Source organism: Esox lucius, chromosome 21 (genome assembly GCF_011004845.1).
Source record: "Esox lucius isolate fEsoLuc1 chromosome 21, fEsoLuc1.pri, whole genome shotgun sequence".
Taxonomy (NCBI): Eukaryota; Metazoa; Chordata; class Actinopteri; order Esociformes; family Esocidae; genus Esox; species Esox lucius.
The window spans coordinates 14,553,039-14,566,101 of record NC_047589.1 but is presented as its reverse complement, the minus strand read 5'-3'; the positions used below and the strand labels follow the sequence as shown (position 1 = coordinate 14,566,101).

At 42.9% G+C, this 13,063-nt stretch overlaps 1 protein-coding gene across 1 annotated transcript in view; it reads right to left on the bottom strand.

The window, feature by feature from the left end:
* armc4 (armadillo repeat containing 4) overlaps positions 1 to 12,694 on the bottom strand; it is a 49,070-nt gene extending 36,376 nt beyond the window's left edge. Inside the window, exons 1-10 of the mRNA XM_010885613.3 lie at positions 12,599 to 12,694; positions 12,065 to 12,293; positions 11,701 to 11,858; positions 11,092 to 11,290; positions 10,786 to 10,892; positions 9,791 to 9,927; positions 8,774 to 8,890; positions 3,531 to 3,751; positions 2,823 to 2,951; positions 1,618 to 1,771 (exon numbers count right to left, since the gene is read on the bottom strand). Coding sequence (XP_010883915.2) covers positions 1,618 to 1,771; positions 2,823 to 2,951; positions 3,531 to 3,751; positions 8,774 to 8,890; positions 9,791 to 9,927; positions 10,786 to 10,892; positions 11,092 to 11,290; positions 11,701 to 11,858; positions 12,065 to 12,288 — 1,446 coding nt within the window. The 5' untranslated portion in view covers positions 12,289 to 12,293; positions 12,599 to 12,694. The remainder of the gene's footprint in view (positions 1 to 1,617; positions 1,772 to 2,822; positions 2,952 to 3,530; positions 3,752 to 8,773; positions 8,891 to 9,790; positions 9,928 to 10,785; positions 10,893 to 11,091; positions 11,291 to 11,700; positions 11,859 to 12,064; positions 12,294 to 12,598) is intronic.
* Between the last annotated feature and the right edge of the window lie 369 nt (positions 12,695 to 13,063).

Below are 13,063 nucleotides of genomic sequence, written 5' to 3'. Positions count from 1 at the left end.
ATCATTCCAGTGTTGCTTTTATGAAAGCTTCTAAAAGTACAAATGTCTGTCTATAAGGTCCAGCTCAGGAGACAAAAAAATGAAATAAGGTTCTTACTCCTAAAATAAAACAGATATTTAACTTGGCTCGAGTTTTTAGCTTCTGATGGTAATGATATTATAAAATGACTACTGGACAAACCCCATAAATAACTCCATGGTGGTTTCCAGACAAATAGAATGCTGCCTGGGAAGTGCAGGTTTACAAATGCATCTTGTAGAAGGGATAAACTCTCACTGCGAATGCACTCCAGTCTCAGCCGAAAAGCAGAACATGTAGAAACCTAATTAACTTTGAAAGTTCCCTTATCTGAAATTGGCCCTTTTATATCATTTATATTTTAAAATTGGTTTTGGAAAAGAGAATCACTGCTCTTTCCTAAGAGGGAACTTTCATTCATTATCTGAGGTTTTTTTAAGCTAAAAATATCTACCTGGAGCTGAACTTGCATGAATGTTTTCTTTAGGAGATTTACCACCGTTTGTCCTATGCATGATCTTATTAGGGGGGACCAGTGGCAGTGCAGTGTGTAAAAACAAGGACAGGGCCAACTACTGTATCTCAGCCCGCAAATCTCATATTTTACAGTGCTAGATCTTAAGAGATACGACAATACCAAAAAAAAAAAATCATTACTGTAAATCGACTTGGTCATAATTTTTTTTTTATTACAGATGTTAATTTAAGTATATTTCCTAAACTGGAATTTAAAGTGAGTAGCTACCTTGGGTTATTATTCTCTTAACAATATAGTGTCCAGATTTGCAATAAACGGTGAACCATAATATCGTATGATTACAGTTGCCATCGTGTCACTGCTCTGAACGGTATCCATGCACAAGTCCAAATAAACGGAATTGTAACCACAGAGCGCGCCCGTGAGTGAGAGGAGGGAGAGTTCCTCTCAGATGCGGCAGTGGATGGAGGTATTCAGTCAGTCTGGGTCACTGGCGTTCTGGTCCTCTCTCCTTTTGTGTTTTGACACATTAATATTCACCATATGCACTGTCAGAACTTTCAGAGCCGCGTTTCATTTATGCTTTCTGGTGTGGGCAAACATTGCATCCAGCTGCTGCATTTAGACAGCTCTCCTCTCCACTCTTGTGTTGGCTCACATGTGCACCCAAACAGGCCTAGGATGTGTCAAAAACTAGGAATCCACAGACCAAGTCCAACCACTTAAAATCATACTACAAAGCAGGCGCTTTAAAACAGGAGCACATTATAACTTTTTTTCCCCCCAATGTCAGTTTGCGTTATTGATCTTGATGTCGTGAAATGAATGAAAACAATACATGTGGAATAATGTTTTTGGCAATTACGTTCTTTCTCCCAGGTGACAACCGGACCATTATGACTGTCACAAGTCTTACCTTAAAGAAATGACTTCATTTAGACTATTTAAAAATATATAATATAGATTCCACACTGCATCCAAATTCCTGTACGGACGACGGGAAAGGAACGTGGACTTGACTGTTTCCTACCTGCTTTGGACTGACTGATAGAACATTAGACTTTTAAACTCCAAAGGCAGAAGTCTAAGTCGGACCTCCGCAGGCTTCGCTGTACTACACCTTGAGGTACTTGACGAGTTTCTGGATCTGCCAGTACTCGGAGGGAAGGTCTGTGTTACTCTCTGTTCGACGCTCTGGCTGCTCCTCGTCTTCCTCGCTCTCAGATGAACTCTCACTGAAGTCACGGACGGTGCCTTCTCCTCCCGGGGTCTTACTGAAGCAGACAGACACAGAAACAGATAAGAATCAACGTCTAGGTTGGGCGTAAAATCAACACAGAACATAACCGAGTGGCCTTTCCTTGTGAAAGCATTCAAATCCAAATCGTCTTACGTGGAACAACTATACAAATATAACCACACACAGGAAATCAATTCTACATGTTAGAAAATATGAGTGTGGTCCTTTTTGTGATTTAAAATAACGGCAAGCTTATTTAATACATCATGGAACATTAAGATTGAAAACTTAAATGGAAGTATCAGGTTTGAACTTCCTCTGCATCTAAGCAGCAGCAGACAGGCATAAAGAGAGAGAGGGGCCGAAGTAATGGGGGAACTGGAGTCGTCATCATCATCCTAAATAGACCAGACCTCTCTCTTCCCTGGCCTTCGTTCTATACACGCAAACAGAAATTCAGAGGCCTTTGAAAGTAAGTTGGGCCACTCGAATAACTGCATCATGAAACCTGGGCACAGCGGGGAAATTAAATTTGGTACATGCTCAAATGGGGCCTTTGGGAAACGTTTCCCATGTACACAGATAGCATTTCCAGGGGAGGCCATTATCAGAGGAAATCGGCCAATACGACGGTTTCCGAGGCAGCGCAGCGGTGCCATGATAAACAGTGAACCAATCCGTAACGGCCATCCCAGGGCTGTCCCCTTGTATCACCACTGGTCATGAGGAACGCCAGCCTGCTACCAAATGTCCCCTTCTGCGCGAATAGCAACCGTCACTGTTGCACGGCGGAGAAAACCTATCGGGAATACGGTGACTGATGTCGAACCAGTCACTTTACTAGTGGCCCTGTATACACTGGCAGTCAGAATAATGGAGACAGCTGAAAACCTCACTGCCAGACGGAGCACATCAGACAGAGCACATCAGACCCGTACGTCGGCTTATATAAAAACACTTTCTATACCACTGTTACGGGAAAGATCACCAGAAGGTCAAAGCATTGCGCCACTATTTTTCTATTACTTATTAGAAATCTAATGGTTCCTCATTCGTGTGTGAGGAGAATGTGGAGAAAGACCTACGTTTTGATAGACGACTGCCGACCTGGTAGGGAGGACACTGAGAAATTGGCCTTCTTCTGCATCTTCTCCTGAGTCCCCACAGACTTCACAGCCACAGCACTCCTTTTGGATTTCTGGCCATTGGTTTCCCTAGGAAAATGAAATAAGAAGCAGAAATCGTTATCTATTCCTTTTTTCTTTTTTGGAAAATAGTTATTGTAATGTCATCATTATTTAGTGCTTTGAGGGATAGGACAGGGATTTAACTCCGGCACCAGTTGCCTGCCAAAAATGGGGACAAGTATCACAAGGTAGAGATGAAAAAGCACAAACCCCTACTAGGTCTATTTATCAATCAAAGAACATGTGACATTAATCATTTCTGTGAGTTTCTCCTCCAACACCCAAGTTTCCTGTCTGTGAATTTAGCACAAGGGTTCTACACAGTGAAAACACCCATTAACTGGGATTGTCTATATTATCAGGAATAATTGTGATTGCCCTAAAATATACACGCCATATAAACCATCTCTTTATGGTGTGTGACTGCTGGCATGTGGATAGGAATACAAGCTGAGACAGATTCAGCCAGTGGAGTGCTTGACTCCAGCATCACCCCCATCTTAAAAACTAATCTATTGGAGCAGAGGGTTCCCGCCATGCACAGTACGTGGTAGCTTTGCGCATATTTCAAAGACATTGAATATATGGGGTGGAATTATCACATACTCATAAGGAGATGCGAGACCGAGGTTCTTCCATTTCAAAGATGGTTCTAATTTCTTTTTGCCGCCCAGCTTGTTCTGCACAGGCTGTTGTCTCGCCTTCTCATGCACATTCTTTTCCTGGTGATCGTAAGACCTCTGGGGTTGGCCTTGTTCCTCTGCATCAACCGATTCCATATGTTGGATCTTTTGTGTCGATGAAGGTTCCTCTTGAAAGGCAAAATCCTGTTGAGGAGAAGGGGGGGGGGATTTTGTAGAAAGGACCTGTCAATTTGCACCGAAATGCAAGCAGTGAAATATACAATAAATTTGGGTTGTAAAATTATATGGACTTCAATCGTTAAAAAGTTCTTCCCCTAAAGTATTATTCTTTTCACAAAGGCTTTGGTCCTTTTGTGATTATTTCAACTTATAAAGTGTATTTTCCATTCTAAATTTGACACACTGCCTTGTTATTCAGTTATTTCAGAGACATATCACACCCTGGTGTCTGACAGGGTGCCGTTCAACTCTTCTTAGTAGAACCATATAAAAAATAATCAGGGTTTGTATCAATGTTTTAATAATAATACAAAATGTTCTTATCATTCCTGGCTGCAGCAGAATAACAAGTGTGCCTTTCTCATTGAGCAATGGGAATATATATATACACACACAGTATCTCACAAAAGTGAGTACACCCCTCACATTTTTGCTAATATTTCATTACATCTTTTCATGTGAAAACACTGAAGAAATGACACGTTGCTACAATGTAAAGTAGTGAGTGTACAGCTTGTATAACAGTGTACATTTGCTGTCCCCTCAAAATAACTCAACATAGCCATTAATGTCTAAACCGCTGGCAACAAAAGTGAGTACACCCCTAAGTGAAAATGTCCAAATTGGGCCCAATTAGCAATTTTCCCTCCCCGGTGTCATGTGACTCATTAGTGTTACAAGGTCTCAGGTGTGAATGGGGAGCAGGTGTGTTAAATTTGGTGTTATCGTTCTCACACTCCCTCATACTGGTCACTGGAAGTTCAACATGGCACCTCATGGCAAAGAACTCTATGAGGATCTGAAAAAAAGAATTGTTGCTCTACATAAAGATGGCCTAGGCTATAAGAAGATTGCCAAGACCCTGAAACTGAGCTGCAGCACGGTGGTCAAGACCATACAGCAGTTTAACAGGACAGGTTCCACTCAGAACAGGCCTATATACCATATAACACACCTGCTCCCCATTCACACCTGAGACCTTGTAACACTAATGAGTCACATGGCTATGTTGAGTTATTTTGAGGGGACAGCAAATGTACACTGTTATACAAGCTGTACACTCACTACTTTACATTGTAGCAAAGTGTATTTCTTCAATGTTGTCACATGAAAAGATAAAATCAAATATTTGCAAAAATGTGAGGGGTGTACTCACTTTTGTGAGATACTGTATATATTATTAAAACTTTCCCAGAGCTTATGAACACAGAAGAGGTTCCTCTATTTTGATTGGCAGAACAGGATCAAAAGTTTATTATTTCTTTTCGCTCGTCAGCCTATAACCTTGGAGCTTGGCACAAAGAAAGTGGAGCCCTTGTGTCACTCTTATACATAGATGATTTCTGAAGTTCTTGAAGGTCTTCTTAAGCTACTTTACAACCTAATATTACAATGCCAACAAGACGAACATGAAGGGTTTGCAGGCAGGGATTTTTTTTATCGCAGACACCTGCAAGGCAGAAAATAGCTTGCCTTGGACTGCCATTGCTCTCAATGAGTTATATTTTTTGTGATTTTCAGAAGTAATGGAGGAAAAATAATTAACATGGAATGCCATGACTGTGTTCCTTGGCCAAGTACACCTGGTCACTTTCCAAAGCCAGCTTGTTTGTCATAAAAGCCTGAGTTACCTGCTGTTGAAACAATCTGGGCCAACTCAGTCCACCAAGGCTGCATTTCAGGTGCCCAACCTTACATTTTATTTAATGATACCTGAAATGGAGAAACTTTGTGTGCTGGACTAAAACCACTCCAAACGCTATGGCCCTGCCCTGTCTTGTCCTGCTCTGTCTGGCCCTTCCTTGTCCTGCTCTGTCTGGTCCTGCCTTGTCTTGCTCTGTCTGGCCCTGCCCTGTCCTGCTCTGTCTGGCCCTGTCCTGCTCTGTCTGGCCCTGCCTTGTCCTGCTCTGTCTGGCCCTGCCTTGTCCTGCTCCATCTGGCCCTGTCCTGTCCTGCTCCGTCTGGTCCTGTCCTGTCCTGCTCTGTCTGGCCCTGCCTTGTCCTGCTCCATCTGGCCCTGCCCTGTCCTGCTCCATCTGGCCCTGCCCTGTCCTGCTCCATCTGGCCCTGTCCTGCACTGTCAGGCCCTGTCCTGTCCTGCTCTGTCTGGCCCTGCCTTGTCCTGCTCTGTCTGGCCCTCCCTTGTCCTGCTCCATCTGGCCCTGCCCTGTCCTGCTCCATCTGGCCCTGCCCTGTCCTGCTCCATCTGGCCCTGTCCTGCACTGTCAGGCCCTGTCCTGTCCTGCTCTGTCTGGCCCTGCCTTGTCCTGCTCTGTCTGGCCCTGCCTTGTCCTGCTCCATCTGGCCCTGCCTTGTCCTGCTCCATCTGGCCCTGCCTTGTCCTGCTCCATCTGGCCCTGCCTTGTCCTGCTCCATCTGGCCCTGCCTTGTCCTGCTCCATCTGGCCCTGACTTGTCCTGCTCCATCTGGCCCTGCCTTGTCCTGCTCCATCTGGCCCTGCCTTGTCCTGCTCCATCTGGCCCTGCCTTGTCCTGCTCCATCTGGCCCTGCCTTGTCCTGCTCCATCTGGCCCTGCCTTGTCCTGCTCCATCTGGCCCTGCCTTGTCCTGCTCCATCTGGCCCTATCCTGCACTATTTTCCTTTCTCCAATTGTGTCAAAACCATCCATGAGATATGAAACTCCAAATACTGACATGTTGATTAGACGTGTGTGTACTGTAATTACCATGTCCACACGGTGATGGAAAATAACATGCAACAAATGTCCAGCTTTCTGCTAGATGGTAGCTGTCAAAAAGGGGAGCTTCTGAACACGACAGCAGAGCTCAACTTTTCAAGATTTGAAAAATAACATTCTCTGAGTGGTGTTGCATATTCGCATGTGATCACGCACGCATAACACACCGACACCATGTCCAATTGCTAATCACGTCGTAATTTCAAAAAAGAGCCAGTCCTACACTAGTACGAAACGTTGAGCAGCGCCTGTGTGGTATGTGTCCCTGCTGCTGCATTCTTCCTCCCCTGGCCGCCGCTTGCTTTTTTGATTGAGAATGTCTCATCTAATAAAACTGTGAAAAATAATCTGATTACGTGAAGCTGGAAACCAGTAGATCATGTTCAGAGATTGGTGTTGTTATCTTTGGCTATCAAGCTGCCAGGCTTCATGCTGATTTGGAACAACACTACTTAGGGCTCCTAGCGATGCAATCAGAGACCCAGCCGGAGCTATTTCAGATAGTGTTTCTGGCCTGACACAGGCTAGGGCCGCTTTCTTCTTCTTTCTAGAGTTCACTGGGAAGTAATCTCGTCCTCAAGAGTGAGTGCAATTTAATTCAGTAATATCAGCCTGAACAGGTAGCATATGTGTAATTATAATGTCAATAAATAGAACACGTCTCCATCGGCTGACAAATCAACGTTTACGGGCTGATTCAAGCTGACCCATTCGCACACAAGGGCTGTGCTTAAGTAATACAGAAAGGAAATCGGTTGGCAGAGCCTAAAAATACCAGATTGGAGTTCGGAACCCTCCCTTGCATCCTTTCAACATCAGTGCGAGGTATTCTGGATGTAGTAACCTCATAGGAGTCAAAAAACTAACTGAGAAAAACTGTCATTTGATTTGTATCTGCGCAAACTCATTCCCAGTGGTGTTTTACAGCCTACTGTCCTTCATTCTCAAACCAGTCGACGGGTTTAGGCTCATGGCATGGCATCACTCCTCACAGACACAGGACTCGTAAAATAGTAAAGCTTAGATGGCCGTTTGAGAGAGAGAAGAGCGGAGCAGACTGGCATATCCCATTAGGCTTTATACGGGCCTCGCTTACCCACAACTCAACCCATCTCTCTGTGACACTAAAACTTCTAACGCCAGCTATAAAGAAGGCCCACAGGCTGGCCAAGTGAAAGTGATGGCAAGGCGCCTCTTTCTCCTTGATAATGTCATTATTTGAAAATGAGGAGAACAACTGTTGTTATAGGCCAGTGCATTTACAACATGTAAATGTCTCTGTCATTTCAATGGATTATAGATTAAGTAGTGGAGATGTTAGGGCAGTTCCAATACACCCATCAAAAGGGAATCATGCGTCAAAGACACATTTTCTTTTATCTTGAGCTATTCTACTTCCTGAAATGGTGGGCGGAAAGACCAACAATATTCTTGTCCAGCGCATTTTGATCTTCAAAATGAATATTTGTGATAACATCTTAATTTATGTCAAAGATAAACGATTTGCAGAAAGGGGTACAGGAAAGACTTAATAATCAAATTTCCGTTTCAATAGCTTCAAGGACAAAATTATAGTTATCATAAAGGGGCCCGGGAGAAATCAGTAAGAGCAACATCAATCATGTTCATCTTCGCTAACAGAAATGAATGATGCAAAGTGGAAAACTAATATTCCTAGTTAAAACAACATGTCTTTACTGTAAAATATTGCACGTAGAAGAATGAACAAATAAGGGGGGAAAAAAATGACTCAATATACTTGTTATTAATAATATTAAACACTTCATGCCTCAGAGCGAGTCTACACATCATATACTCTGTAAAATGTCTGTAAATATTTGGCCCCAGGAACCATATAGCTAGTAGGCTTGTAAATGATACATCACTCGTTTCACTCGTGACAAAAAAAGTCAAGAAATTCTAATGAAAACATTTTTTTCCCCCACAGCTTGAAGCCATTATTGAGATGATTTGCTAATTCATCCAATCATAAACAGGACTATCGAATGAATCACTGACGTCTCAGAGCGAAGCATCACTTTGTGTCTGTGTGAGTAACTGAACTGGTGATTTAGAAAGCAAGGCTACGTCTTCAGAACATTTTCGTTTCACCGTGACAACCAGACACTAGCTCACAAAGGAGGACAAGCGCAGACACTTATTCACCATCCTAAACACTCTACACAACATATGGCCATCGATGGTAAAATGTATATTGCTTAATAGGGTTACAGATGGAGCAAATATGACCTTAAATAAACACCAGCTTACTTCACGTAAAAATTTACCTGTTTGTGGATGTTCACAGCAAAATGGGGAGACATGCTTTTCAAAAGTGTTACCAGGTCTTTGTAAACCTCACTTGTTCTGTCAAAAGCATTTTCCTCAGCTTCTGGCCTTATGCCCTGTATAGAAAAGGATGACATTGGACATATCAATTAATAGACTTGTATTACCATTAGGGCCTTCGAGTATTCTCTTAGCTCATTTTGATATCTGTCAGAACTGAGTTGAGACCTCCAAGGTTTTAAAATGCAGTTTCACAGGCTGGAATTGAAAACCACCGCCCATAACCACTACAGACATTATGTGAAACTTTTTAATCTTTGAGGTTTTGTGTGTATATAATATCAACTTCATACATGTTGGAACATGGGTTTCAGTGTCCTGAGCTGAACCAATTCCAGGTGAGGAAACAGGGGCACAGGAAACGCACTAACTCAGGCAAGCAGGCAGTGACAGAGAGTGAAAGACGCTGACGCATTTAAAATGTTCTCTTGTGATTAATTGCACACGCGTTAAGGTCAATGGGGTTGTTGTAAATGTTTAACAACACGGGGCTAACTTGGAATCCGACCATACAGTAAATGTTACATCAGTACATAAATCGCTAAACTTTTCAGTGACACTTACCTAATATTTTGGAAACTTTGCGGGACATCATTAACAGACCCATTGGACATTGTATATCTGCAAGATTAATTTTCTTGACAACTTGCCCTGCTAGTTCATAACAACTGCCAAAGAAACATGTGTGTTGAAACATCTAGATTATAACACATCCATTGATGCCTACAGCATTCATGACAAAACGCATCCTGTACATTTGAATGAGTACCCCACAAATATGAGAAACACTGACTAAAATCCAGTGAAACGGAAACGGAAAATGAATGCATTTCTGTGGAAATACTTCTGTTTTCCAATTGGTTCTTCGCTTTTCACATAACCCTCAATTAATGTGGTTCACAGTGTGATGGAACTTGAGGTTGATTCAGAGTGAGTAATCTATCTAGCACTCTCACCCCGTTGAGAAAGACTCCAGCGGTGCTGCAGGTAACGTACAGCGGCTGTGTATCCCACGTCTGTATGACCAGGTAGCAGATCTCTCCGTGCACCTGCCTCCAAGGAGGAGTTCGACAGCCGTTGGCAAACTCGTAGTCTACGGAAAAATACGGACGACAGTGTACTACAACACACGCCAGTTCATCGCACAACGAACATTCATCAACCCCCACTCCACCATACAGTAGTGCTCCGTAGAGAATTAGGTCAGGTTGTGTGTTTTTTTCCCTAAGGTGCATATGAGGGGAGGAATTGGGGGGATAAAGTTCCAATATGGGTTCAAAGAGTGCAGCATCACAGAAGTAGAAATCATCGCGGGTGCCTGAACTGCCAGCAAGGATGACAGATCACTCCGCCACGGAGAAAGAGAAGTACAAGTCCAAGTCCCAAGTGGCACTCTTCCCCTTATTCCGCGCACTACTTTTGACCATATACGCGGCTCAGGTCACAAGTAGTGCACTAAATAGGACGACATTTGGGATTGAGAACAGGTCTGAAGACGGCATACCAGGTTATTTAGAGCATACTGTGATTTCACTCCCTGATAAATGATCCTCGACTAGCTAGGCTGCAGAGTGTCGTGACATACTTCACTGTAATAACGTGCCCAGTATCACAGGTTGGAGACTATTTGCATAGACGGTTTCCATTTTCCTCTGTGTAAGGGGACACATTTTTCAAAAGACAGCATTTATCACTGTGGTGTACAGGGGGTGGCGCTTTTTCCGACGGACAGTTAATTGTTATGGCATTGCAAATCTACTGCGGCGACTGAGGCAAATGAAAAAATTGATTAATGTCTCAGTAAACTGAAATCTGACATATATAATGACTTCCATGCGTTTTGAGGGTTAAACAGACATTTCATATTTTGTGGAATATTTCAGTATTAACCCCTAATAGCAATTACCTTCTAAAGAAAGAAACAAACTGTGAATGTGAAGATAACTCAAACCTGATGTGTACTGAACTGCCTTCAACACCCTTTTCTCCCCATCACAGCAGAAGCTTTTCAGCAGCTCAACATCATTCTTCACTGCAGCAGGACTGAGTCTAACCTCCCTGTACAACAAAAACAACACAAAAAAAAAAAACTAAATACAGACAATTAATCTTAGGTCCATTTGCGGTTATTACGTCTGGTAAGAAACTGTTCCTAATCAGAGTCAAACCATTATGTTTGGTCTCAAGTCAAGCGGGAGACAAACTGATTTGTTATTGTTTGAGATGCAGACGGAGGGAAGAAGGGAGAGACACCCACTGAGAGATCTGTTTGAGTGAGTTGCTGAGGAGATGCGTGTCCAGTTGCTGCAGTAGGATGAGTAGCCTCACTTGAGTCTCCGTCTCCTTGGCCAGGTCCCCCTCCCTCACCTTCTCCAGGAGACGCAGCACGGAGCTGTCCTCACCCTCCACGGTGGCAAAGCTAGGCCCCAGCATCTTTGCAACAGGGTCTCTGTTGGCTACAAATGACAGTCATTTTCTGTTTATGATGGGGGGGCGGGGGGGCTAGTCCTGTCTTCATATGTGGGTTCATGTATTTTATCAGACTGTTACTTTTATTTGATTAGAATGTCCTATAGAAGTTAGAATAGGAATTTTAAGAGGGACCTGGTCAATGGTGAGAAAGACATACGTGTTTCTTTGTTTTTTACACTAATAGCTTTTATCAAGTACCACATTATGGCCTTGGGCTACAGTAAATGTAACTGACGGTTTGCAAACAAAATCTAATGGCAGTTTCTAATAGGATGGAAGTAGAAGATAAGAAGGACAAACAAATTATGTCTGTGGGTTTATGGGAAGTATATAGTCCTGACTACTCAGGATGCAAATTGGATTCCAATCCTGTTCTGTGGTTTCCATGGTTTACCTTCCAGACAAGCTCGGACCTCTTTGAGCCTCTTTTCCTGTGCTAGCTCTACTAATTTGGAGAGCTGACTAAGGCTGCGCACAGAAATGCTCGGAGGGGTGAGCTGCAACATAGGATGTCCATCTATGTCTGTTTCCTGCGACTTCACAGTAGGGCCGCTGAAAAGTAAAACAAAGAAGACATATTTTGCTGTAAAGTAGTATGATAAAAATCTAGGGGCACATGTTCGTTTGCCCATAAGTAAATTGATTAGGGTCTGTGTACAGTATGAATCTGTTGCAGAGCTCAAAATACTATTAGACTCTTTGTCAACATGCTGAGTCAGCAAAATTACATTAATAAGTTGCCTCAATGATTACGTTACCTGATGTCATACTCTGTTTTGAAATCGCAAGCCTCCAACGAGGTAGCCCACTGCAGAGGCTGTTTGAACACGTGCTTAGCCTCCTGAGGGTGTCTGGCGCTGAACTGTTCCACAAACCGCGCTATTTCTTTCAGCAGAGACTCGTTGATTGGGGTGATCTCCAGTTTGCCTGTCCCCGAACTTGCTGTGGTCCACTGGGCCGCTCTAGTTAGTGCTATCCCCATTATACCTGTCACAGCAAATATCTAAATTAAAACATGTTGTGGAATTGTTGATAGTGACAAGTCTAGCAAGACAAAATATTCATTTCTCAACCTTAATTAGACTGGCAGAAGAACTTGCGTAGTTTATGTTATTAGATTTACAGCCCGTCGCATGTGAAAAAGAACATTCTTGCTGTACTGTAGCCATAAGACACAGCAGTTCGGCGTTGCTAACATTCCATAAACCCACCCGAAACTTTACGACATAGTTGAAGGGTTTGTACAAACAAATTATGTCTACAAGTATGTATTTTTGACTTTGCAGACTTACCTAATATTTGAACTATTTTGTTCAAGGACGACGAGCTAGCCAACTATCTAGCTATCAAATTTGCCAGTAGGTTTCCTTGGAAACAGCCAAGCGCGACACTGCAAAGCTTTCTCCGGTTGCTAGGATACTGCTCAACAACGAAATGGCAGATAGGTCAAAAAGAACCAAGGTCTGAAAAGCACAACTGTGCTTATTCCTCTGCTAGCAGCCGTCTGGTATGCTGTTTACCATAGAAATAGAATATTTCTATTTATATGCTATTTACTTTTGCACAGTGCGTTGCCTTCATGAAGACATAGTTAATTTTCTAACGTAGTGTCCACAGAACCACACGTTTGAGTGCCTCTTTAGAAATTTCCTCTAGGATGGCTATGTGTGATTTGGCTTTGACTGTGTTTTTAAGACAAACATTCTGGGCAAACAGTCTATTTAAAGGAGATTTTACATTTAGGCTCTGCAAATAAA